Source organism: Meles meles, chromosome 5 (genome assembly GCF_922984935.1).
Source record: "Meles meles chromosome 5, mMelMel3.1 paternal haplotype, whole genome shotgun sequence".
Taxonomy (NCBI): Eukaryota; Metazoa; Chordata; class Mammalia; order Carnivora; family Mustelidae; genus Meles; species Meles meles.
This window is the reverse complement of record NC_060070.1, coordinates 106,669,160-106,695,274: the sequence shown is the minus strand read 5'-3', so window position 1 is coordinate 106,695,274 and position 26,115 is coordinate 106,669,160. Positions and strand designations below refer to the sequence as shown.

Genomic DNA, 26,115 nt, shown 5'->3' with positions numbered 1-26,115 from the left:
TAATAGCTTGTTAAAATGGGGGAAAATGACCTTGACAATGGCAAGGCCTCTGGGATCCAGATTCTTGTAGGTCCTCTTTAGCATATGAAAGTTCTATTGAAACCTCCCTTTTCCTTACCTCCCCAACCCCATCATATAAAACCTGCCACCCCTCACAATGCAGGGGCAGCAGCTCTTTCTGCCCACAGGTCCAGTCCCGGTGCTTTAATAAACCACCATTTGCACCAAAGATGTCTCAAGAATTCTTTCTTGGTCATTGGCTCCAGACTCTACCCCACCTAACCTACTTACGTTCTAAACCTTCATCACTAGGACCCTGAGACCATGACCCAAGCCGAAGACAGAGGCTAAACCCACTAAGCCACCAGGAACCCCAAAAAGCTTTTCATTTTTAATTTGTATTTGTTCTTACCTTAGAAGTCACATCTTTTAAAACCATAAAATTTTTGTGTCTGCATTTTATCTCCTTCACTGCTTCCTAAAATGTGTTTATTCAAGTATTCATCTTTCTCCTCCTGCCATTAAGTTGGCATGTGTTCAAATGGCATATGTTGAAATGTTCTGCCTGATTTTCTTGTCTATGACTGCTAGTATTGTATGCTATTTTTATTTGTCAGCTTAGATGTGGTTGTTGAAATCAATTACTGCTGACATTCTTTAAATAGTGAGTGGAAGACACAGGGATTCCCACCCTAGTGGGCCTCTGATCCCAGTTTTCTTGATTTCTCCTAGCCTCAAAGGCAAGGCTGGCTTCTTGGTTGCTTCTCAGCTCCCGAGGTCAGGGAGAACCATGACACTCCCATGTTCTTCCCCCACGAAGTGCACGGATCTCTGAGGACAGACTCTTCCCAGGATCCACTCCCTTTATCTGTTTCTCTCCACCGGGCTCCAACACTGTTCTCCAAGTGCATTCATTTCCCCTTCTCAATTCCCTCTACTGTATGAATTGAGACCCTTTACATCCAGCTGCATATGGAAAAGAAGAGGCTAGAGAAGCATATTTAGAAAATTGTGTTCCCAAATTGTTCTATTCCCACAAATGTTTGTGAGGATCTTAATTACTAAGCAAGTGACTTTTTTTTTTAATTTTAAAAAAAATTTTAAAAAGACTTTATTTCTTTGACAGACAGATCACAAGTAGGCAGAGAGGCAGGCAGAGAGAGAGAGGAGGAAGCAGGCTCCCCGCTGAGCAGAGAGCCTGATGTGGGGCTCGATCCCAGGACCCTGGGATCATGACCTGAGCCGAAGGCAGAGGCTTTAACCCACTGAGCCACCCAGGCACCCCTCAGCAAGTGACTTTTAAATAAAATGAGGGGATACAAGTCTTCCATATGTTAATTCAGGACGAAGACCTTGACCATTTGGTCAAGACCGATGACTTTCTTTTTCTTGAATAGTGAAAGAGCCCTTTTATTGTATCTAGACACTCCACTCACTGTTTCAAACAAAACACCTTCTAGTTTGAGAAGTTAGACCATTCTTGATGTAATGTAGAATGTATGATTTGATTGTCTTGAATTGAGGTTCATACCCTCTATTAAACACTCAACTACCAAACTCAACCATAAGGAATATTCTAGCACTATCAACTTCTATGGTTTTAAAATCCTGACCTACTTTAGAAAATACCATCTTTGGTTCCACTATTTCTGGTACTTCACCCTTCATGAAACTAGGTGGTGTTAGAATGGGTATGGTGAGAAAAGATTCCCTCCCCATAGCTGACTAGGGAGAGCTATAACCTGGAAGAGCTCTTGCCACTTTGAATTCGAGGGGACAGGAATTTGCAAGTGACAAACTGACAAAAACCTGAGGTGCTCTTCAGGATCAAGCCATTGCTTCTCTACCATGTATTTATGTGCATCTATTTGTATAAAAACGCTTTGTGTGGATAAATTTTTGGACCACTAATTTGTACTGGCATAAAAGAATTTCCACATATGTGTATTTAAAAATGCTTTTAAATTGACAATTCAGACAAATCCTATTCAAGCCAAGGTATAAATAATAAATGTGTGTTTATTTGAACTTCTTGATGGAGAAAGCTGTGCAGACAATAGACTTATTTATTTCTAAAGAAGATTTATGTTAAAAGAAAGTTCCCTGGGGCATTAAGAAGAAAAAGCCTACAAAAAGCACTCTAGTAAATTATAACTCTGAGGATAAAATATGACAAAAATAATTGCTAAAGTAAAAACCACAGCATAAAACTTGAATGTACTCTCTATCATATGTTTTCAACTTTTTTTTTTTTTTAATTCCTGTCACTGAGAGAACTACTCCTGGGAGAATAATTGGGCCTTTCCAATATGTTAACTCTTAATTTATATAGAATTTTGAATATTGTTTTGAATTCTGGATATTTAGCATAATGATATTTAGTGATAGTCATATTTTATTAGTGCTTATTATTTTATTACTATCTTCATTTTAGAAGGAGGAATTCAAAAGCTGAAATAGTAAGGTCACTTGCCCACATTTTATGCCATTAATTGGAAGAGCTGGGATAAGCTCTTCCAATTAGGAAGAGCTCTTCCAAAAGGAAGATCTGGCACGAAGAGAACCTGGTCTGTTACCTATCATGATATATGGTCTTTCAATGGTATATGATCCATGTGACATACTGTAGACAATAAATTTGTGAGTCATTTGAAAGTTAAAATTCAGGGAAGTACATGGGGTGATGTTAATTTTTCCTTATCTTTCTAAGACATGAGCGCTTTGGTTTAGAGTAATTTTCAAATATACATTCTCTTAAAGTTATACATTTAAATTAACTTAATAGGTAAACCAGCATTCAACCGATGTACTCTTGCTTACATCGAACCAACAGTTAATTGGAAGCTTTTATAATTATATTTTTTCAAGTGAATTTAATGTTCATTAAAAGCATCCATTAACATAAGAGTGCACTTTAGAGTTAGGCCTGCTAAATTCAAATCTCTTATTCACTGAATAATTGCAACCAAGTTACTTAGCTTCTCTGAGAAAAAAACCTTTAACTTTTTCTGAGGGTTTATAATGTGCCAGACACTGTACTCGGGATTTACGTCCATTATCTCATTTCATCTTTACATGAGAGACTTAGAGTTTCCTTATTTTGTAGATGAAGAAACCCAATCTCAAAAAAATATAGTACCTTTCTTCTACATTATAGATAATAAGTATCAGGGCTACTAATTCAAATTGAGGTATTTCTGATTCCAAAATCTTTTTTTTTTTTCACTTTTCATTACCCTCAGCTTCTTCCAATACCCCCCTAAGGGTTCTATGAAATTAAATGACATAATGTGTGTAAAATACACAGTAGCAGCCTCATTGTAGATGCTTAAAGAGTAACATGAATTTTTAATTTTGAATTTTCCAAGTAATATATCCTAGTAGATACTCTGCTTGGAAAGTGGCATATTCTGCTACTAAAGTCCTCAGTAGCAGGATGACGGTAACTGTGAAGAAAAGTCATATGGTGAGTCATGAAATGTTAAAGATGTGAGAAAGCTTAAATATCATCATATCTAACATTATCTATTATTTTTTGTTTAGTGAGCTTGTGGGACAATATCCTCTTACCCCAAACTGTTATATATAAACATGTTTCAGTTGAGTTGATATGGTTGAGTGGGATAGAAAAGAATCCTCATTTTGTATCCATGTGGTCCATGAGACACACCTTTCTGGAACCCTCAGGGCTCCATAAAGCACAATTTAAAAATTACCTCTCTCGTAACTTTCTCTTTTTTTTTTTGCATATGAAGAAGGCCACAACAACAAAATATCTGATAAAATTTGCAGTTAGTAGAGGAGCTATGACAAGAAGAGATATTACACTTGGTGCTTTCTATGTCCTGTTCCAGTGCACTTTCCTGGACTCAAAACTACGTAAAAGTGTCTACAGCAGGTGGCTGGTTGGTTCTGTTGATGAAACATCTGACTCTTGATTTCCAGCTCAGGTCATGATCTCAGGGTTGTGAGATCAAGCCCCGACCTGGGCTTGTGAGTGAAGCATGGATCTTGCTTAAGATTCTCTCTTTCTCTCTCTCTCTCTTTTTTCCCTTCCAAAAAGAAAAAGAAAGAAAGAAAGAAAAGAGAAAAGAAAAGGAAAGGAGGAAAGGAAAAAAAGAAAAGCGATGGTTGGTATTTGTTTGTAAGATTTTTGAAATATTTGTTCCTATACATAGAAAATAATACAAAAATTATTTCAGGGGCTCCTGGGTGGCTCAGTGGGTTAAAGGCTCTGCCTTTGGCTCAGGTCATGATCCCAGGGTCCTGGGATCAAGCCCCACATCGGGCTCTCTGATCGGCAGGGAGCCTGCTTACTCCTCTCTCTCTGCCTGCCTCTTGGCCTACTTGTGATCTCTGTCTGTCAAATAAATAAATAAATAATCTTTTAAAAAAATTAAAAAAATTATTTCAGTTTCTAAGATTATAACGGTTGTCAATAAAGTATTACTGTAAAGTTTTGCATCATTGGGAACTTTCTGGATGCTAAAGGTTGCTGAGATTGATTTCTGGGAGCAAAGAGTAAGCACTGTACTTATATAGCTATTGATTCTCCTGAAATCGGAATGGTCTAGTAAGAACTAATCAATCTGCCAATCCCTGGGGCACCTGGCTGGCTCAGTCAGAAGAGCATGTGACTCTTGATCTCGAGGTTGTGAGTTCGAGCCCCGTGTTGTGTTGGGTGTAGAGATTACCAGCTGCCAATCCCATTATGCAATAAAGTATCAAGCCAAGGAAGGTCTAGAAAGGAGGGGCTATTATAAAAAATTTGCTTATTCTAACTTGTTTATGAGTAACACCACAATACTCTCTTGAGTTACAAGCTTCTATTGTTTTACTCACTTACACAGACTAAATGCTTGTAATAACAGAATGAATACTTGATGTGGTGTAAACTGCAATTGCATAATTATTTGCTTACAAAATAAAATATCATTGGATATACATATGTAAGACCTATACATTGTTATTCATTTAATCAGAGACATACTAAATATAATAATAATTTGGACATATTTTTCCTAAGCTAAAAATAAAGTCGTATTAGTAAATATAGATCACTGCATTCCAAGGTTTCAGGACAGTAAATGGTTGAGCATTTAAAGAAAACCTTAGCATGAGGGGTACTTGGGTGGCTCAGTTGTTAAGTGCCTGCCTTCTGTTCAGTCTTCTTCCCAAGGTCCTGGGATCTAGCCCTGCATTGAATGGCTCCCTGCTCTCCGGGAAACCTGCTTCTCCTTCTCCCACACCCCTGGTTTCTGTTCCCTCTCTCACTGTATCTCTCTCCCTCTCTCTCTGTCAAATAAATAAATAAAAGCTTAAAAAGAAAAAGAAAAAGAAAAGAAAACCTTAGCATGAGCAATAGAGTAAAGATATGGTTTGATGATAGAAGAAAAATGCAACATGATTTTTACCCCTAAGTAATTAATTCAACAGGAATTTATTGAACATCTTCCTCATATTCTATCAGATACATTTATATATGAAGAATAATTTGAGAGATGAGAAAATGATGAAACAGATGTGTATAAAGACAAATTATGAAATAGAATAATGATGCTGTAATCTAGGAACAAAATATTGTGCAAAAATCATAATTAAGTTAATGTAATTACAGAAGCAATTTTTGAAACAGTAAAATCTCCCTTAACCTACATGTTTTTGGTTTGAAAGTTGTTTGATAATTTTTTAAAAGTTAAAAGGGGAATTATAAAAATATAATAAAATACAATGACAATAACAAATACAATAGGTATAAACAAGTTTGGGAACAAATACCACTGACTCATGGTTTATAAAGTTTAGGCAGTAGGATCTTAATCAGATTATCATGGACATTCGGTTAACTATTTTATGGGGGAATAAATATTTGGCAAATGTGGTGAGTTGGTTAAGTGGTTGAGAGTAAAGACTACTTCTTCTGTAATTAAATATTTAAGAGAAGAAAATATAACATATATATGATACCACATATACACATCTAGATGAATACATAGGTGTTTAAAAAAATGATGCCTGGGACATCAACAGAGTTACTCAGGTGTTCTCTCTGCTGGTAATGGGTGCTTTTTAGGAGACACTGGAGAGAAAAAATAACCCAAAATCTGGAATAGCACAAAGGAGGAATACATGATTTACATCATATTGTAAGCAATTTAGAACATATTTATTTTAGAAAAATGCCCAAAGCAAGTGAACACTCTTCTTAACAAAATGGAAACATTTTCTTTATCTAGAGTCCCACTTTATTTATTTATTTATTTTAAGATTTTATTTATTTATTTGACAGGCAGAGATCACAAGTATGCAGAGAGGCAGGCAGAGAGAGAGGAGGAAGCAGGCTCCCTGCAGAGCAGAAAGCCCCATGTGGGGTTCGATCCCAGGGAGCCCAATGTGGGGCTCGATCCCAGGACCCTGAGATCATGACCTGAGCCGAAGGCAGAGGCTTTAACCCACTGAGCCACTCAGGCGCCCCTAGAGTCCCACTTTAATGAGCATTCTGTTTGCGTGTGTGTGTGAGAGAGAAAAAGAGAGGTAGACAGAGACAGAGGCAGATTCCAAAAGGTCATTCCAAGTAGCAAATGATGATCACCACTGTGACTTCTAAGGATAGTAGGGTCGATTAACTGGTATGCCCTTTATTCACTGAGCTCCAGTAAGTTGGACTTGTAAGCTTGGGAATTAGCCCTCAATAATTCTCTCTAAAAGAGGTGAGAATAATTTGAAATTTCCTAGGAAATTCCACGTGGGAGGAAAGAGTAATACAAACATTAGACACAGGAAAGAAAAAAAAAATTAAAATTGTGTAATGAAGCAGGGAAGAACTTGTGACAAGAGAATGAGAATCTTTGAGTTGCTGTAATGAGGTTATCAATGTGACCTCTTTGCTTTGTGCCACTCTGATATTTTAAATGAAGTCTCTGTCACCCATAAATGATTTTAACTGTGGATATTCTAATGTATTTTAAGACATTTCGAGTTTTACATTACAACTAAAAGTTGGCAAATCCAAGGAGCAGAAGGCTGGACTCAGGATCACAACATAAGGGGACATCTAATCCCATGTCCTCTTTGGGGGAATGTGCCTTGAGTCATCTGAACTAAGATGAAATACCCAGTTGTAAGGTGACTTAAGTCTTTTTTTTTTTTTAAAGATTTTATTTATTTATTTGAGAGACAGAGATCACAGGCAGGCAGAGAGGCAAGCAGAGAGAGAGGAGGAAGCAGGCTCCCTGAGGTGCAGAGAGCCCAATGTGGGACTCGATCCCAGGACCCCGGAATCATGACCTGAGCCAAAGGCAGAGGCTTTAACCCACTGAGCCACCCAGGTGCCCCGGTGACTTAAGTCTTTACTACAGAATGGAATGAGGGTACAGAGGGTCCCAAAGACCCTGCCCCTCTGTTGGACAAATGCAGGAAAATAGAGAATGACCCTTTGTGAGGTACGTTTGTTTGAGGAATACAGCATGAGTATCCATGAGAAATTGTGCAAACTAATCTGAGCTCCACCTTAAAAACTTTGGATAAATGCCTTATTTGGAATGGATGATCCAAACAGAGGGTTAGGCATAAAAAATGTGACATGAGATCACTAGCATTTTTAGGTAAAGTCCTTCATAAAATAGGAGATGAGTAGCAAGAACCTTGAAAATAATAGTTTCACCCAGCACTGATGAGCATACAGCTGCCAAGGAATCAGAACCTTTTGGGAGAGGGGAAAAGAAATTCATATCAAATGCGCTAAGTGCATAAGGACCTGTTATCTGCTGTAGGATACCCTGGACAGCACAGGGCTACATGGGACTGAATACCAGGAAATTGCTGAGACACCACTGGCTGTGATATTCCATAAACTAGACAGACACATCCATCAGGAAATCTGGACCTAGAAAATGTTTGTTTACATTTATCATACCTATATCAGTACATACCAGTGTGATTAACCACTAGACCTGGTGTAAGATTACCTGGGTTCTAACCCAACTCCATGATTTATAGTCTCTGTAATCCTGGACAGTTTTCTCTCTGTACCAGTCCCCTCATCAGTAAAATGAAGGAAATAACATTATGTAGCATAAAGTATAGTTATACATACAAAATTAGATAGCCCATGGAAAGTACTTTGCATCCCCATGACCTAAGAAGCAATATTAAAATTATTATTTCAATTCCATTACTATTACTGTAAAAAGATACTTGAAGAAGATACACTGAAAATGCTAATAGTGTGTCTTAAATTGTGTAGTTGTTGATATTTTTTAAGATATTTGTACTTTGGGGGATTTTTTTCAAGTTTTCTTCAATGAATATGCTATTTTGAATTAAGAGGAAACTCTTCTAATTTTCAAATTATTTCCAAATCAGAAGCATTCTTTTGTGGAAGCTAAAATACAAGTGATAATTCCTAAGAGAAATTTTCTTTAAAATCCTTTTAACGATTAAACACATGAATGCAATTCAAATTAGACTCTATTTCCTGCGATGCTATTCTTTGTAAAACAACAAACGGCAAAAAACTGATAAGTTTTACTTATATTTTACCTTAGGGTACAACACGGGTGTAGAATGTTTTGGGATATGTAAAACTAGATTTGATATTTGTAATGACTTTGTTTTGAATTTCTCATGTTTAGCAGCTAATAATTGCACTTGAAATAATTAGCTCATGATTCCTTTGTAATAGCTGAACACCATAAATCGTGTTCTGAAGGTCAGCGGTTAAAGTAAATATCCTCAGTGGAATAAATGTACCTTTTTCATGGAAGATTAAATAATATCAACTGAATGCGCAGTCTTTTAAGCAGAATTCTTAAATGACATCAGGCTGATTCACCTTCTAATGTGTGCATCTTACATTCTTTTGATTTAGTCCCTGTGTCCTTTCCTGTGCTTTCATCAAATGCAGAACCAGTCTTCTGTACTGGTAACTTCGGACCAGTTCATGTCAATTTATACCCAAGATTTTTCTCTACCATTTCTAATTTCTTTTTTTTTAAAGATTTTATTTATTTATTTGACAGACAGAGATCACAAGTAGGCAGAGAGGCAGGCAGGTGGGGCCAGGGTGGGGGGCAAGAAGCAGCTCCCCGCTGAGCAGAAAGCCCCATGCTTTGGGGCTCTATCCCAGGACCCTGAGATCATGACCTGAGCCGAAGACAGAGACAACTCACTGAGCCACGCTGGTGCCCCTACCATTTCTAATTTCTTAATCTTTTTCTTTACTTTTCTTGCTGTTATGTCCTTCTTTCTATCTAGTGTAACCTGCCACGATACTATGATCTTTGTTATAAAACACACAAAAAGATAATTGGGCAGAAACACGAAAACACTACTTACTGCCCCATTCATAATCAGCTTATCAAATAATGAGTTTACTGCAAAGATAAACTTTTTTTTTCCAAAATATATATGGAACTCTTGTTTAAGAAATACCTCATGAGATTTTATTAAATTACTATAAATGTACTTACTGGTTTCTGGACACTGGTGCGATTTGGGATGGCTATATGGTGTCTGCCCAGATTCAAGTGAAACTTGGAGCTTCATGTTACAAATCCAGCTGGGGGTGTAGTCTTGGTTTTTTTTTTTTTTTGTTTGTTTTTTGTTTTATAAAGAGTTTATTTATTTATTTGACAGACGGAGATCACAAGTGGGCAGAGAGGCAGGCAGAGAGAGAGAGGCAGGCTCCCTGCTGAGCAGAGAGGCCTATGCGGGGCTGGATCCTAGGACCCAGGGACCATGACCTAAGCCCAAGGCAGAGTCTTTAGCCCACTGAGCCACCCAGGCATCCCTGTAGTCTTGTTTTTTTTGAAAATAAAATCTGGACGTTCTGGCAGACAATGGCTAGCTATTCACAAAATTAGATTTAATGAATAGGTATGATTTTAACTAGCCCTAAATGAAGACTGGGTGCAAAGACGGCTTGTTGTCATCCAGTCTCCATTCTCACTTGTTTCTGTCATAAATGAAACCCTCACACTGAGTCTCATGGCTGCTCAGTCTGAAACCACATTTATACCTTCCATTGCATCCGGCCACCATGTGCCTACACTTTTACTAAAGAGATGAGAGCAGAGATGATGTATGAAACCTCTGGTATATGTCCTTGACATAAGCTTTTTGCTGCTACGTTTTCTTTCCCTGGCCCCTGGGGCAGAATTTAGAAGTGATGCTAGACAGCCTCCTTCATCAACAAACATGAGAATGACGTCCTCAGGGCCGCTAGAGTTAAGAGAGGGGGAACCAGGATCCCTGGATAAGACTGAAGACAAGAACCACCTGCTCTGGGTGGCTCAGTGGATTAAGCCACTGCCTTTGGCTCAGGTCATGATCCCAGGGTCCTGGGATCGAACCCCGCATGGGACTCTGCCCTGCAGGGAGCCTACTTACTCCTCTCTCTCTGCCTGCCTCTCTGCCTACTTGTGATTTCTCTCTCTGTCAAATAAATAAATAAAATCTTTAAAAAAAAAAAAAAAAAAGAACCACCTGCTCTTCCAGTTACTCACAGCTTAGACGTCTACTTCAGAAAGAAAATTCTTCTTCGCATTTGAGACACATTTATTTTGGTCTCTCTTTAAACAGCCCGGCAATATTTTAAAATGCTACTTGAGCACGTAAGAAATAATATTTATTACTGTAAGAAATATGTGTAGCATTTTTAGATTATAAAATGTTCTTCACTTTTCTCAAAATCCACAAAATCCTGGGACCTCACTATCATTATCGAAGTTTCACAGGAAGAAGCAAAGGACTGGGAACTTTTGCTCTGTCAAAAGTTATGCCACTATGTGAGTTCCAACATAACACACCTTTGAAGATACGCAGTTTAGTTTTGAGAATAACCAGAAGTAGCTCACGATTGCTTCTGCTGTGTTAACTTTGCTCCTTTAAAATCTTTATCACTGCTAACACCTACTTTACTGGGTCCTGGCTGAAATCCTGACTCACGTGTGACCTCCAGGAAGTTTCTTCATATCCAAAGACCTCAATTTCCTCATCTGCTTATATGAAGGTGATGGGGGAGGGGAGAGGCAAATGTGTTTTTTAAATAGCAAGCAGCATTTTATTCATGAACATCAGCCTAGTAGTGCAGAGTATCTAGTCAGGCTCATTTTATTTGAAAGCCTTTAAAATGAGTATTATTATTCATATTTGAATGCCATACCTCATAGCATGCAGACACTATAAAATTTGGCTAGCATGTCGTCCTTGATAACCAGAGGGAAATCAGCTCAGGAAGTATAGAGAAGGAGGCAGTGTGAAGAATCCTGATTTAACCACCTGAACACTGAGGTACAAATGCAGCCGACCCCAGAGATAAGAACCATCTTGCCTTGCAGCAGAACCCCAAGAGGAAAGAAATGTTTACTACATTCTGTAAGTGCATAGTCGTTGAGGCAAGTGCTTCTTCTCCCTAAACTGAGAAATGGGCATTAAGAAAACCCTTTTAAGTAAAAACTCCTAGGTAGAGATGGAAAGTAGGCTTAGGGATGTAGAGTGGACTACCAGGCTGAAAGGTGTTGCTGTTGGAGACATTTGATTAGATGGGGGATGGACAGAAAAGCAGGCACACCTTCCCATCTCCTTCACAGATCCTTCATGTATTGAAACGATGGACATTTCTATCAGTTAAGCACACTAATAGGGTTCATCTAGTTAACTTATAAGAAATCAATAGCAAATTTGCTTTTATTTATCTCGTTAAGGTCTACTCATGTTACTTTTCTAGTCAGTCCCCAAATAAAACTAAAAATTACTTTGTCATTCAATTTTTATCCTTTGAAATTTAGTGGAACAACTACAAGTTTACTGAGGAGGGGAGTCAGGAAGAGTAAAACATAATTAACATTATGTTACTATTTTAACTGACTTTTGTTTCCATGAAAACCCTAGACAAATGCAAACCTGGTTGCAAAATGAACTGGGTTTGAATCCCAACTTTGCTGAAACGACTTGAGGTTTTTTAAACTCAGTTTCCTAATCTGAGTTGTGAATAATGTGCAAGGTTATTGTGAGATTAGAGATGTTAGGCGTCAACTACCTGGCACTCATTAGCAAAGTATATAGATCATGTACTGATTGGCTCTGCTCCCTTGCTGAATTAATCAGGCCACAATAATCGCTTGGGTACAGTACTACAAAAAAAAAGTACCATGTTGTTGGTTAAGCTGAGGAGATACAGCTCGTGCAGAATGAATGCCAACATAATGCTTAACTGCCAGCCCTTTTAATGGACTTCTGTTGACCAAAATGAGGCAGCAAATAACAGAGAAAATGCGGGGATGAAGGTAGATGACAGTCTGGGCCAGTGGGCACATAGGCTGGGAGATAAGCCTTGGTTTTGCATACATTAACGGAAAACAGGTAACCTTTACACTGTTTCTCAAAAAATAGCTAGAAAGTGCTTGTTTTCTTTTTTTTAAGATTTTATTTATTTGAGAGAGAGCTAGAGAGAGAAAGCATGTACAAGCTGGGGGAAAGGGGCAGAGAAAGAGAGTGAGAGAAGCAGACTCCCTGCCGAGCAGGAAGCCCAGTGCGGAACTTAATCCCAGAACCCTGGGATCATGACCTGAGCCCAAAGCAGATGCTTAACAGACTGAACCACCCAGGTGCCCCAAAAGTTCTTGTTTTCTTAAAGAACAGTGATAATCTTTTGTTTATTATCTGCAAAATATTACTCATCAGACACAAAAACAATCCTTTTCTTCCTCAATATAGTAGTGTACACTAAAACTTTAAGGCATTCTGTAACTTCTTTTCAGGGGTTTAGCATTTTCATTTAGCTGATTAAAATCCATTGTAGATGATAATTATGCCAGCTTTTTAGAAAAATCATTCAAACACTCAAAAATGATTTTAAAATCTTTAAATGGCTTGTACCAGATTTTTATTTCTCAAAGGGTTTCTACTTATGGAAAATTTGCTTAGATTATGCCCTTTTGTCACATTCTCAGTAAATGTTAAGTCAATGCAAAATGGGTGGATTTGTATTTCTAAAAATAACCTCTTTCACAGGAAGAAGAATTAAGAAAGAGTGGGGAAGCCAAATATGCCCACTTGAGTGATGAACTTCATGTATTAATTGAAGTGTTTGCTCCACCTGGAGAAGCTTATTCACGAATGAGTCATGCATTGGAAGAGATTAAAAAATTCCTGGTTCCCGTAAGTGTCTTTCCTTTTTCACAAAGATATTTCTCATAACTTTTTTTTTAAAGTGTGCCTTTGATCTTCACTGACTTTTTAGATGGAGAGTCATATGGCAAACTAATTATTTGTGGAGTTGATAAGAAGGTAAAATAAAATAGAATACATCAAACAATTAGCACAGGACCTGGCATGTTGCCACATACCCAAGGTTTGACAGTGTCCTCCGTAGATCACTAGTTCACAGTCAGGAAGAATACGATGACTGACACATAAACACAAATATGTAATTGAAGTAGTGTGCTTTTCTCTTGTGTCTGAATCACTTGGTAGTTGACATGTATTCTTGGTAATTTTTCAATAGAAAGCATTTGCAGGTACAATGGGAGGGGGAAAGAGATTAGATATGAAATATTTGCAACAAGACAATGATGTAACTTGAAAATATCAAATGTACTGTTATATGACATTATGCCAGGTGCAGGCTCATTATAAAACATAAAGTAAAATAATCAATATTAATTGAGCCAGACATTTGTTGACATCAAACAAAAATTGGAAAAATAAACTCATTGCACTCTATGAGAGCAGCAGAGATTGTACATTTAGTAAGGCAGCAAATTCAGGGCTGCATATTGGGTAGAATTCTCTACTGATTTTCTAAGAAATAGAGGAAGATTAAATGAATGAAGCTTTTATAAAAGTTGACAATTTAGCATTCTAGGAAGAGGTCATTCAAACAGAATTGGTGCTTGGGCTTAGAGCTGGGAATAAGATAATTGGAAGAGAATGCTGAGTAAAGTTTTCTGGAGTGCCTGGGCAGAAGTCTTTGGCAGAGGAGCGAGAGAGTAGCTAAAATTAATCTGTTCAATGAAGAAACACTGTAGATTTCTAAAGTAAGCAATAAACTCGGAGGAAATGGTGGGTAAGATTCATTGATTGGCAGTGATTTCAAGAATGGGAAAAGGAAAAAAAAAAAAAACAGAATTTCAGAACATAAAAGCATCAAAATCTAGCCACATAATGTATTTATATGCCCAGTTTAAAAATTTCTGTCAAGACAAGGTTATAGAGCAATGCCATACCACACTGACTATTCCCTAACTTTATATGCACACAGAATTTCTGCACAATTTATTTTCTGGTGCTTATCAGAACACCTTCCTAAATAGATCCAATACTTCATAGGCGTGAGGATGTTATGTTCTCTCTTCCTTTTGCCTCCAAACTAAATGCCTAATGCTGTTGGGTAAGCAGTTTTACTGTACTTAGATTAGGCCTCTAGTGATAGAGGTGGTGTAGAAAAAACCTAGGACTTCCTACATTTCTAACTCATTTCATGCCTGTAGACAAATAATTTAAATTCTCAGAGCTTCAGCTTATTTAAAAAGAAGATAATTATAACTGATTGACCTCTGTCATAGTTATTGTGAATATTAAATAGCATAATGTGTATGAAAGGACATAGAAAATTATCCAGCAACACTTAAATGGATGCTTTTAATCTATTTTATTGTTATAGTAGATAGCATCTTGGAATGACTTCTTGAGGTTAAATATGTAAGATGAAACAGTATATAATTGCTACAAATATATTGGATCTAAGTTGTGGGCTAGGTTAACCCTGTTTTATTATAAATGCCAGTGATACATCTCCCCTATTTCTAGACCTTGTGATACCTGTAATCATTTCATGTACAACTTCTCCACGGAAATATAGACCCCATGAGGGCAGGGCTGGCAGTGCCTCTTGTATTCCCATCATTTAGCGTAGTGCATGGCGCAATAATTGTTTGGGAGTCTGACTGATGGAATGGCGGATTAATAGGCACCAAGAGTGATGCAGAGATATAACACAGCTATTTGGGTCAAGTTGAAAGCATAGTATCCCAAAATTAAGATGCTTTATATATACCCACTTGGATGAGAAACGAAAATCTCACATTGACCCATACAACCTGTTCCTGCCCACCTCTGGGATTTTTCTCTCTGCCTGACTGACTGCTCCCTCTCTGTGCTCCAGACATGCCGTCTTTCTGCTCATCCCACCCTCCAGACTCTCCAGGCTCACTTCTCACTGAGGGTCTTTAAAGATTCTTCGCCAAAACACTGACACAGCTGTCATTTAGGTTGCTGCTCATGTTAGCAATGCAGGAAATTCCTCCCTGACCACACCGTCTAAAGTCACCTCCCTACATTTGTACACACCTATTATATTTTGCTCACAATATCACTGGCCCCTTAACACTGCAGTTTACTGTCTTCTCATGCTTTGGCCCTCTTCACTTAATTTTCCTCATAGCTTATATAACCTGTTCTATATCTACACACATATGTATATATATTACGTATTCATTTATTGTTGGTTTTCCAGCTAAAATATAATGTCATGAGGGTGGGCATTATTGTCTAGTTTTACTGCTTGATTCCCTGTTTTGAACTATACCAGACACATGGGAACACATAATAAATATTTTTTGTGTGGGTGAATAAATGATTGAATGAATATGTTTTTATTCTCTTTTTAAAATTTTTTAAAGGGGCGCCTGGGTGGCTCAGAGGATTAAGCCGCTGCCTTCGGCTCAGGTCATGATCTCAGGGTCCTGGGATCGAGCCCCGCATCAGGCTCTCTGCTCCGTGGGGAGCCTGCTTCCTCCTCTCTCTCTGCCTGCCTCTCTGCCTACTTGTGATCTCTCTCTGTCAAATAAATAAATAAAATCTTTAAAAAAAAAATTTTTTTTTAAGATTTTATTTATTTTGGTGAGAAAGGGAGCATATCAGTGTGGAGAGGGGCAGGGAAAAAGGGGGAAACAGAGAAGAAGTCTTCCCACTGAACCTGGAGCCCAAGACGGATCTTGATCTCACAACCCTGAGATCTCAACCTGAGCCAGAAATAGAGAGTCAGACTGACTTAACCAGACAGATGCCCCTGAATAAGCTTTTTAAAAAAATAAATAGGGGCACCTGGGTGGCACAGTCAGTTAAGCCTCCAACTCTTAGTTTCAGCTCATGTTGTGATCTCAGGGTTGTGAGATCAAGCCTCATGTTGGGCTAGGTGTGGTGTCTGCTTAAGATTCTCTCTGCCTCTCCCTCTGCCCCTCCCCACCCATGGCCCACCCCCCAACTCATGCTTTCACTCTCAATAAATCAGTAAATAGATAACTAAATAAATATTCTGATATCTCTCAATGTTGTGTTAGCTAATTATACAATCAGTAAAAGTCCTACTTGATAAATTTTTCCCATTTGCCTTATTTGCCTCAGCACCAAGCAAAGGATGGCTACTGTCTACTTCATCTTTCACTAGAACCACAGGGAGCAAACATGAACTGCCAGTTCTTTTTTTATTATGAAAAATTACTTGGTGATCCAAGTTTCTTTTGACATTTAATATTAAAGTCTACAGAAACGTTAACGTATCAGGACATTAAAATTTACAAATATGATAGGTGAAGAATTATAGCCAGTAAGAGGTATGCTAGAACGACATAGAAAGCTAATGCAGAATAGGACTACCATCTAATTCCTCTACAAAACGGAGTGTCTTTCCATGGTCACAGTTTTTATCCAGCATGTATCCAGTGTGCCCTTATGCCTGGAGGTTGTAGTTGTTCAAGACTGCTAACTTCGGAACATTCAACATGTCATGAAATGACTGAATGGTGTAAGCTGTTGGAAAGCAACACTGTTTTAGTACTTGAATGAATTTTTAAGGACAAAAGAATTATTATTACCTAGGGAGAAAATTTCTAACTGGCTGGTCTCTCCATCCAGTTACTACGGTCTTATGAAAACAAGTAGGGTGGCATGTCAATAAAACATCAATACATTGAATTCTCCTAATTTTTAATCTCTAATATTTAGGGCAGATTCTCCATTAAAGTTTTCATTTATTGCTAATTTGTCTTATAAATACAGATTAAGCCTATTAAATCATTTGACAAATAGTGACAAAAAGGATTTAAAATCCTAAACTGACACATGTTTCGATAATGGTAAAGGCTTTCTCTTTCCTTTATCATCTGCAAAGAGGTAAACAAATGTCATTATTATCATTATTATATTTTATAATACTCCTTTCTCTTATAGTTCAGGCACTAAGCATGCCATATATATGGTTGTGCAGATCACCTCTTATACAATGCTAAGGAACAACATTTACATTGTAGTTTATGAATGAGACCCCCTGGAATCCCTGAGTACAACTTCCCTTTTTCCAAACCCTTGTCAGAAGATTACTTTAAAATAATGACACTGTATTTCATATTTCTATGAGATAACTCTCACCTCAATTAGGTTGAGCTAGTAAGTTTTACTAATGCTTAATAATTAGCTCATGATTGAAGCATAATACGTTGTCTCAGAATTTATGAGGGTCTAGCAAAATTCTGCTCATTGAATGTGAGTTTATTAATTCTTTCATAGAAAAGATGAAAGAATGGGTTTCCACACTACCAGGAAATTAGGTTTAGGTCACAGAGAACAAAAAGATCACTTTGTTACTGGCTCAAGAGTTAGTTGTTGACAGAATTAAGAGATCACAATACTCATTTTTACCAAGCCCTGGCATGGCCCCAGAATCTTTCTCAGCATAGTATGCTACACAGAACTAGAATATTATCAGAGTTGACAGAATCTGAAAAGTGTTTGTCATACAGGGATAGGTCTCTAATGGTCATCGCTAGAGGTTTTATCACTTAAAGAAAAGGCATTATATATATATACATATATGTAATATTCGACATAGAATACAGTATATTGTACATTAGTAAGAGAATACAATATATTAACACAATTCAACACAGAAAAAAATGCATCATTCTATGTTATTTCTTTCCTACATCAGATTGGATGTGCATCTTGGCGACAGCAGTGATTCTTGAAATGGGGCAATTAGGGCATATTATATCATTTCATGTTTGAGATTAGAAACCTGTGTAGGAAACCTCTCAGGAGTGTGCTATGGAAGGAAAGTAAATGCTATTCCTCTTTAGAGTAAAAGCAAAGAGAGGATATTCTTGCCTTCTCTTCCTCAAAGACTGTAATCCTTGCTCTGAAATGGGAAAATGACACTGATCATTATTAGCAATCACACAGGGAAGTAGATACAAGGAAAATAGAAAAGAAAAGCAGAATATTTTCAGTCTAGGAGATGGAATATCTAGATTTTCATGTACTGAAAAAAATTTTATAAAGTTTTGAAAGATTATAAGAATGTATCCCTGAAATTCATGTTATAATTTGATAAGAAGTAAAAATTTGGTCAGAGTATTTTTTGCAAGTGAATATGTAGGGAAAACAATGTATTAAATAAAAACCCACCAGCCAGCGAAAGTAATGATAATTGGCAAGACCTATAGACAAAGTGGAGAATGCAGATACGTTCTGGGGAGCAGGTGGCAGGAGTTGAGCATGTATGGCAACAATATCTTACAGGCAAGGTAATGATCAGCAATAGCATAAAAAAATAAAGTTCAATGTAGAGAGGGAAACAGAATCCATAACCTGGATATCATTGCCTCATTGCTGTGGTTGTTGTCAAAATGTTGCCAAGAGTTTCCTCAGATTGCTTCCTTCAAGACAATTGATTCTCTTTTCTTTCTCATAATTAACCATATTCTAATGGTGTGGTAACTAATAGCACTAAGCAAAAAGCCACATGTATTTATGTAATTATTACTTGCTCAGAAATGCTTCCTGTATTGCTATAGTACTAGGATAATATTCTGATTGTATTTGGAGACATTTGTAATCAACTCACTTTGAGTATTTCTCCTTATCTGATAAGTTGTAATAGATAATACAGACCTATGATTTAGGAAATAATTACAATTATTACTTATTCTTAGAAAATAATAATAATGATTAGAATAATTAATTAGAATAACATTAATTATAATAATATATAATTAATTAGAATACCACTGTAATAATATAATTTATTATTATCAACTTTAGTGACCTTAGCGACTGGCATAACCTGGAAAGCAGATAAAAAGAAGAAATGGATAACTATTTGAGTTTGATTTTCTACACTCCTAACAGTACAAATAATGAAATGTTCACTTTATAAATTTAGGGCCAGGATGTGATCATCTCCTTTCTGTTTTAAGAAACAATTTATTACTAATGATTTCTGGGCTCATTTGATGTCAGGGATCTGAATTCTTCAAAGCCACTCTTTTCAGGAGTTTTTATTGCTTTTTAGTTGCCCAGTATCTTTCTCCTATTCCTTTCACCATCTGGATTTCATCTTGATGATTTACTTCTTCCCCATTAACTGGCATTAAATCACAAGAACTGCTTTTGCAATACCAAATGTATCATTAACATGAAGGTTTAACATCATTCCTAAGGTTATCTGTGTTTTTAAAGATCTGTGGTTCCTAAGGATACAGGTTTGATCTTCCAGGCAAAAATCTTCACCTCTTGGAGCACCTGGTTGGCTTAGTGGAGTGTATAGTTCTTGATCTCAGGGTTGTGCTTTCAAGCTCCATGTTAGGTGTAGAGATTACTTAAAAAATGAAAATATCTTTAAAAAATCTTCACCTCTTAACGTATTCTGATTCTAGTATAATGGAATTCATAGAGGATCAAATAGAAATTTTATATTGTATTCAGAACATTTACTGAATGCTGATCCTGCACTTGTATACAGGTACGTAACAAACATATGCAATACTGACCTGAAAATGCTTTTATAGTTGGATGCAACTTAAGAAGACTCATGATTTGGTACAAAATGATTTGGTACAAAAAAAGAATTTGGTACCAAAAAAAATGAATCACAACAGAAAAATAACTCAATGATCAGAATTTGTTAAATAAATGTATAATTTTAACCGAGTCAATAGTTTAAGTAAGTAGTATCAATGGTCTAAATAATGCAAGGCAAAGACTTGTTTATATTCAATTCAACAAATATATGCTAGGTATGATTCTAAGAATTTGTGTTACATGTCACTGCCTGTGTAGAATTTAATAGCCAGAGAACTATCTTCAAGATTTAAAAAATAAATATTATGGAGACAGATTTAAGAGAGAATGGGAAATAAGAGACCAGATTAGATAATAAGGACAATATGGACAATAGTATGACGGACCAGGCAATTTTGATCAAACAGAAAGTGTTAATTCTAGAGTTAGCAAAATCTTGTTTCCTAAGAGGGGTTCAAGGTGGCAGTGTAGGAAGATCCTGAGCTCACATCCTCTATGGACACAAAAAATCTACCACCACATGTGGAATAATTTCCTCAGAAAAAAAATCTGAAACCTGGATGACTGAGCCTTCACAGCAAAGAAGAAAAAGACTGTGTCAAAATAGATAGAAGAGGCAGAGGCAATCCTCAACAAAATATTAGCAAACCATGGTCTTCCCAGGAAACCCCTTTCTCCCTGCCTAGGCACAGCAGTCCACAGTTGGGATCTTAAAAATACAACTCTTTTCCCTGAGAAGGGAGGGGTCTGTGCTCCACATCAGGTAACCAACCCTAGATTCTGATCAGGACAGATGAGCCCCCAAGAAGCCTGGCTTTGAAAATCACCAGGAATTATGTCCAAGAAAACCATAGAACTGTAGGAAATGGGAGAACCCACTCTTAAAGGGTTTACACATAGACTAACTCATCCCACAACTTAGCTTAAAAACCCCAGTTGGATAAGCACTTGGACCATGTGTGAAGGAGACCCACTTACTAATTTGGTGTGTCTGCTGGAGAAACAGCAACTTGTTGGGATTCTCTCTGGGACAGAGACACTAATATTTGCCATTTTTGTGATCTCATTCTGACTTACTAATACTAGCACTGTCAGACACTATTTTGGAAATTTCCTCTAGCCTGTTAGTGCTAGGAGACATGGTTCTTTGAAATATAAACAAAATTGGCAAACTTTTAGTTAGACTCACTAAGTCACTAGAAAAAATAGAGAGGACTCAAGTAAATAAAATCAGAAGTGAAAGAGGAAAATTACCACTAATATCATAACAATGATATCAAAACTAGACAAGGGCACAGCAAAAAAAAAAAGAAAATTATAGGTCAGTATCCCTGATGAGCATAGATGTGAAAATCCTCAACAAAATGTTAGCATATCAAATTCAGTAATACATTAAAGGGATCATACACCATGATCAAATGGGATTTATTCTAGGGATGCAAGGATGTTTCAACATCCGTAAATCAGTCTGCATGATACACCACATTAACGACAACAACAAGAAGGATAAAAATCAAAAGACAATTCAATAGATGCATAAAGCACATTTATAAAATCTAACATCCATTTACAATGAAAACTCTTAACAAAGTGGGTATAGAGGAAAAGTACCTAAACATACAATGTAGGCCATATATGACAAACCCACCACTAACATCCTACTCAATGGTTGAAAAACTGAAAGATTTTCCTCTAAGATCAGGAACAAGACAAGCATAACCACTCTTGCCACTTTTATTCAACATAGTATTGGAAGCTGTACCCACAGTAATAAGACAAGAAAGTGAAATAAGAGCTGCTCAAGACAGAAAGGAAAGGTAAAACTGTTACTATTTGCAAATGACATGGTACTATATATAGAATACCCTAAAGTCTTCACCAAAAAAAGTGTTAGAATAAGTGAATTCAGTAAAATTGTGGGATACAAATTAAATATACAGAAATCTGGCAGCTCTATACACTAGTAACAAACTATCAGGAAGAGAAATTAAGAAAGCAATCCCACTAACAGTTGCATTATAAAGAATAAATCTTAGGATAAATCTAAACAAGGTGAAAGACTATAAGACAAAGATGAAATAAAATGAAGAACAATAAATGGAAAGATAATCTGTACTCATGGATTGGAAGAATTAATATTGTTAAAACGTCCATTCTACCTAAAGCAGTCTATAAATTCAGTGCAATCCCTGTCAAAATTCCAGTTGCATTTTCACAGAAGTAGAAAGAAGAATTCAAAAATTTGTATGGAACCACAGAAGATTCCAATACCCAAAGCAATCTTGAGAAAAAAGAACAAAGCTAGAGGTATCACAGACTCCTTGATACTACAAAAGGTGTCATACTCTCTATACTACAAAGCTAAAGTAATCAAAGCAGTATGGTATTGGCATAAAAATGGATAGATCAGTGAAATAGAATTAAGATCCCTGAAGAAAACCCACAAATACATGGACAATTAATTTATAACAAAAGAGCCAAGAACATCTAATGGTGAAAGGATGATCTCTTCAACAAGCGGTGCTGGGAAGACTGGACAGTCACATGCAAAAGAATGAAACTAGGTCACTGTCTTACACCTTATGCCAAAATTAACCCAATGGTTTAAAGACTTGAACATAAGACCTGCATACCTAAAATTCCTAGAAGAAAAAATAGATGATAAGCTTCTTGACATCAGTCTAAGCAATGTGGATCTGATTCCAAAGGCAAGGCAAACAGATATAAAAGTAAATGAATGGCACCACTTCAAACTAAAAAAAAAAAACAACAACTTACCCACAGAAAAGGAAACCATTGTCAAAATAATAAACCTACTATATATTTGCAAACCATACATCTGACAAGGAGCTAATCTCCAAAGTATAAAAGGAACTCATACAACAACAACAACAACAACAACAACAAAAACCCAAACAACCCTATTAAAAAACAGACAGATGATCTGAACAGACATTTTTCCAAAGAAGACATACTGATGGCCAGCTGGCACATTAAAAGATGTCCAACATCAATAATTCTTAGGAAATTTCAAATCAAAACCATATTGAGATATAACCTCACACCTGTTAAAATGAAACAGACAAGAAATAACAAATGTTGGAGAGGATGTGGAGAACAGCGAACCCTTATACACTGTTATTGGGAATGTAAATTGGTGCAGCCCCTATGGAAAACAGTATGGAGAAGTATCAAAATATTAAGAATTAGATCTACCATATGATCCAGTTACTCCACTTCTGAGTGTTTATCTAAAGAATATGAAAATACTAATGGAAAAGATATATGCACCCCTATGTTTATTGCAACATTATTTACAAGAGCCAAGGCATGGAAATAACTTAAGTATTCATCCATGGGTGAATGGATAAAGAGAATGTGTTATATGTATACATAATGGAATATTATTCAACCATAAAGAAGAATAAAACCTTAACTTTTGCAAAAACATGGATAGACCTAAAGGGTATAATGCTAAGTGAAGTAAGGCAGCTTGAAAAAGACAAATACCGGGGCGCCTGGGTGGCTCAGTGGATTAAGCCGCTGCCTTCGGCTCAGGTCATGATCTCAGGGTCCTGGGATCGAGCCCCGCATCGGGCTCTCTGCTCCACAGGGAGCCTGCTTCCTCCTCTCTCTCTGCCTGCTTCCTCCTCTCTCTCTGCCTGCCTCTCTGCCTACTAGTGATCTCTCTCTGTCAAATAAATAAATAAAATCTTTAAAAAAAAAGAAAAAGACAAATACCATATGATTTCACTCATGTGTGAAATCTAGAAAGCAAAACAAATGACCAAATAAAATAATGCAAAAACTCACAGGTAGAACAGATTGATTGTTACCAGAGTGAAAGAATGTTGTGAGGTGGGCAAGACGTGTGAAGGAAAGAGGTCAGTTGTATGGTGATGGGTGGTAATTACACCTTTGGTGGTGATCACTTTGTAACATATACACATATACAGATGTCAAATTACAGTGTTATACACCTGAAATTTACATAATGTTATATGCCAATTTTATCTCAATTTAAAATGAAAAAAAAAAAAGGAAAAATCAATTGCTGACACCACCACCATACAGGTAAGAATCAGTTACGCAGCGAGATGGAGAGAGTTCGAAAGATAAAGGTAGAACAGGAGATCAAGGTGAAGGGGCTGTGGAGTAAAAGAGAGTGTGTTTTGATTAGTTTCTTGAAGGTGTTGATAACCCCCAGTTAAAGATTCTACTTCATAACGATTATCTTTTAAGAAATACAAGAAAAAGGTAGGGAATGGCATATTCTAAAACTGGTTATTTTTGCAAAATTATGTATTCCTGAAAGATATCTTCAACTTCTGTTCTAGCAATTAGTTTTTACTTTTCAAATAGCTTATTTTGCAGCTACATAAGATACAATGTAAGCTTATTTTGAATTGCTCTTCTTTGATTTAACCGATCTCATTTTACTTTCAGCAAGCTTTCAGCAATGGGAAATAGATTGACAGTATTCAAACCAGATATCCAGGGAACTTGGAAGGATCCCTACTCTTCTAAGAAATATATCTTCTATCTCATCTGTAATTTTTTTTTCTGGTCCCTTTCTCTGTTGCACCCAGCCTGTCCACATAGCGTATGTAAGGATGCATACTCAGGTGATCCTTGTACAATGTAGGAGTATGGACGTCACCCCACCCTGCGTAGTTGAAATTCTGTGTGTACCTTATAACTTCCCTAAAACTCAATGACTAACAGCCTACTACTATTGAAAAGAAGCCATTTCATGAGATGGCCAATTAACAGATATTTTGTATCTTTTGCATATTAAATACTATATTTACAATACAGTAAGCTAGAGAAGAGAAAAAATTAAGAATCATAAGAAGATTAAGAATCATTAAGAATATCATAAAGAAGAAAAAAAATTTACAACACCATGTCAAAAAATGCATATACAAGTGGGTTCAAACCCACGTTGTTCAAGGGTCACCTGTATAATTCCTTAAAATACAAATAGAAGTGGCTTACTGGATGGCCTATACTGGATATGGTACAAATAGGAATTGGTTTTATTTTTCTGTAATTAGTGTTGTTCTCCCTTTCTATTCATTACCAACAGCTTGAGCAAATCACATAGCTTTCCACTCATTCTTCTATTAGAATCTTAATTTACATAATTCAGGTTTTAAGTCCAGTTAGTTCCAATTTATGATTTCAATTTCAAATCCAATTCAAATCTCCTCCCCAAATTTACAGTTTGGGGAGTAGCAGTGGGGAGGGAGACGTGGTCTGCTCATCTATCTCCTCCCACTTTTTCCATATTCCAACTTCTAGTGCTCCCAGAGCTTTGTGAATGGTCTTGGCAGGTGAGGTAGGAGGTGATAAATTAGAGAAATGTGGGTTATAAAACTGGTCCTGTGGTAATCTGGTTAATTTGAAATTTATTTCAGCTTTTTTCCTTAGATGGGATTTATGGATAAAAGACGAGAGGAATTCCTGCTGTTCCTCAAATAACTTGCTTTCTTCCTTTCAACCGAGTGATGTCTGGGAGGAGCTCAGTGTTTTCACGTGCAGTCCTTTCTCTCCGTGGTGTCTTGATGGTATTCTACCATCTTCTTGCTTCCAGGGCTTCAGGCAGGCTTTGTCCTGTGTACCTAATTTCTCCTTTCGCTCTGAGAGCTGGAAGGATTATTTTACCTTGTCTTGGAGTTGAAGAATTATACCAAAATATGTGGAGGTTGGGCCCTTTTCTTATCAACCCCGTCTGGAAATTAGTAAGCTCTTTTAATTGGCCATGGCATTAGATCTTCCTTTCAGGGAAATGATCTCCCTATTAGTTGTATATTTTCTTTTCTCTGTATTTTTCCTTTCTCTTCATTTGAAACTCCTATAGCGTATGGCAAGTCTCCTAAATTTTTTTTTCTTCAGTTGTCTTTTACTACTGATTTGCATCCTCTCACCATTTTGCTCCTGTGTCCCAGGGAATACCTCCTCCATGGTCTTCTAAGCTACAAATACAAAATTTAGCAGTGACGATGCTATCTTCCAGTCCCTTGAATGGTTTAGACGGAATCATGTAGATATTGTGCTTACTTTTTTGTTTTGTTTTCCATCTTCAGAAAATACTGGAACTGTATTGTCTTAGGGATTTCTTCTGCTTTTCTGTTTAGGTTTATTTCTATCCTCTCTAACAGCTTTAGAGAACTGGGAAGAAAACCTGGGAAGGTTTTCTGACTGCTCTTGCTCTCTCCAGATGTTCTTTCCATTTTTTTTTTCTTTCTTTCT

General features: G+C 36.9%; 1 protein-coding gene across 1 annotated transcript in view; it reads left to right on the top strand.

The window, feature by feature from the left end:
* Positions 1 to 26,115, top strand: part of KHDRBS2 (KH RNA binding domain containing, signal transduction associated 2) — a 635,142-nt gene that overhangs the window by 288,698 nt on the left and 320,329 nt on the right. Inside the window, exon 4 of the mRNA XM_046004099.1 lies at positions 13,015 to 13,161. Within this exon, the coding sequence (XP_045860055.1) occupies positions 13,015 to 13,161 (147 nt within the window). The remainder of the gene's footprint in view (positions 1 to 13,014; positions 13,162 to 26,115) is intronic.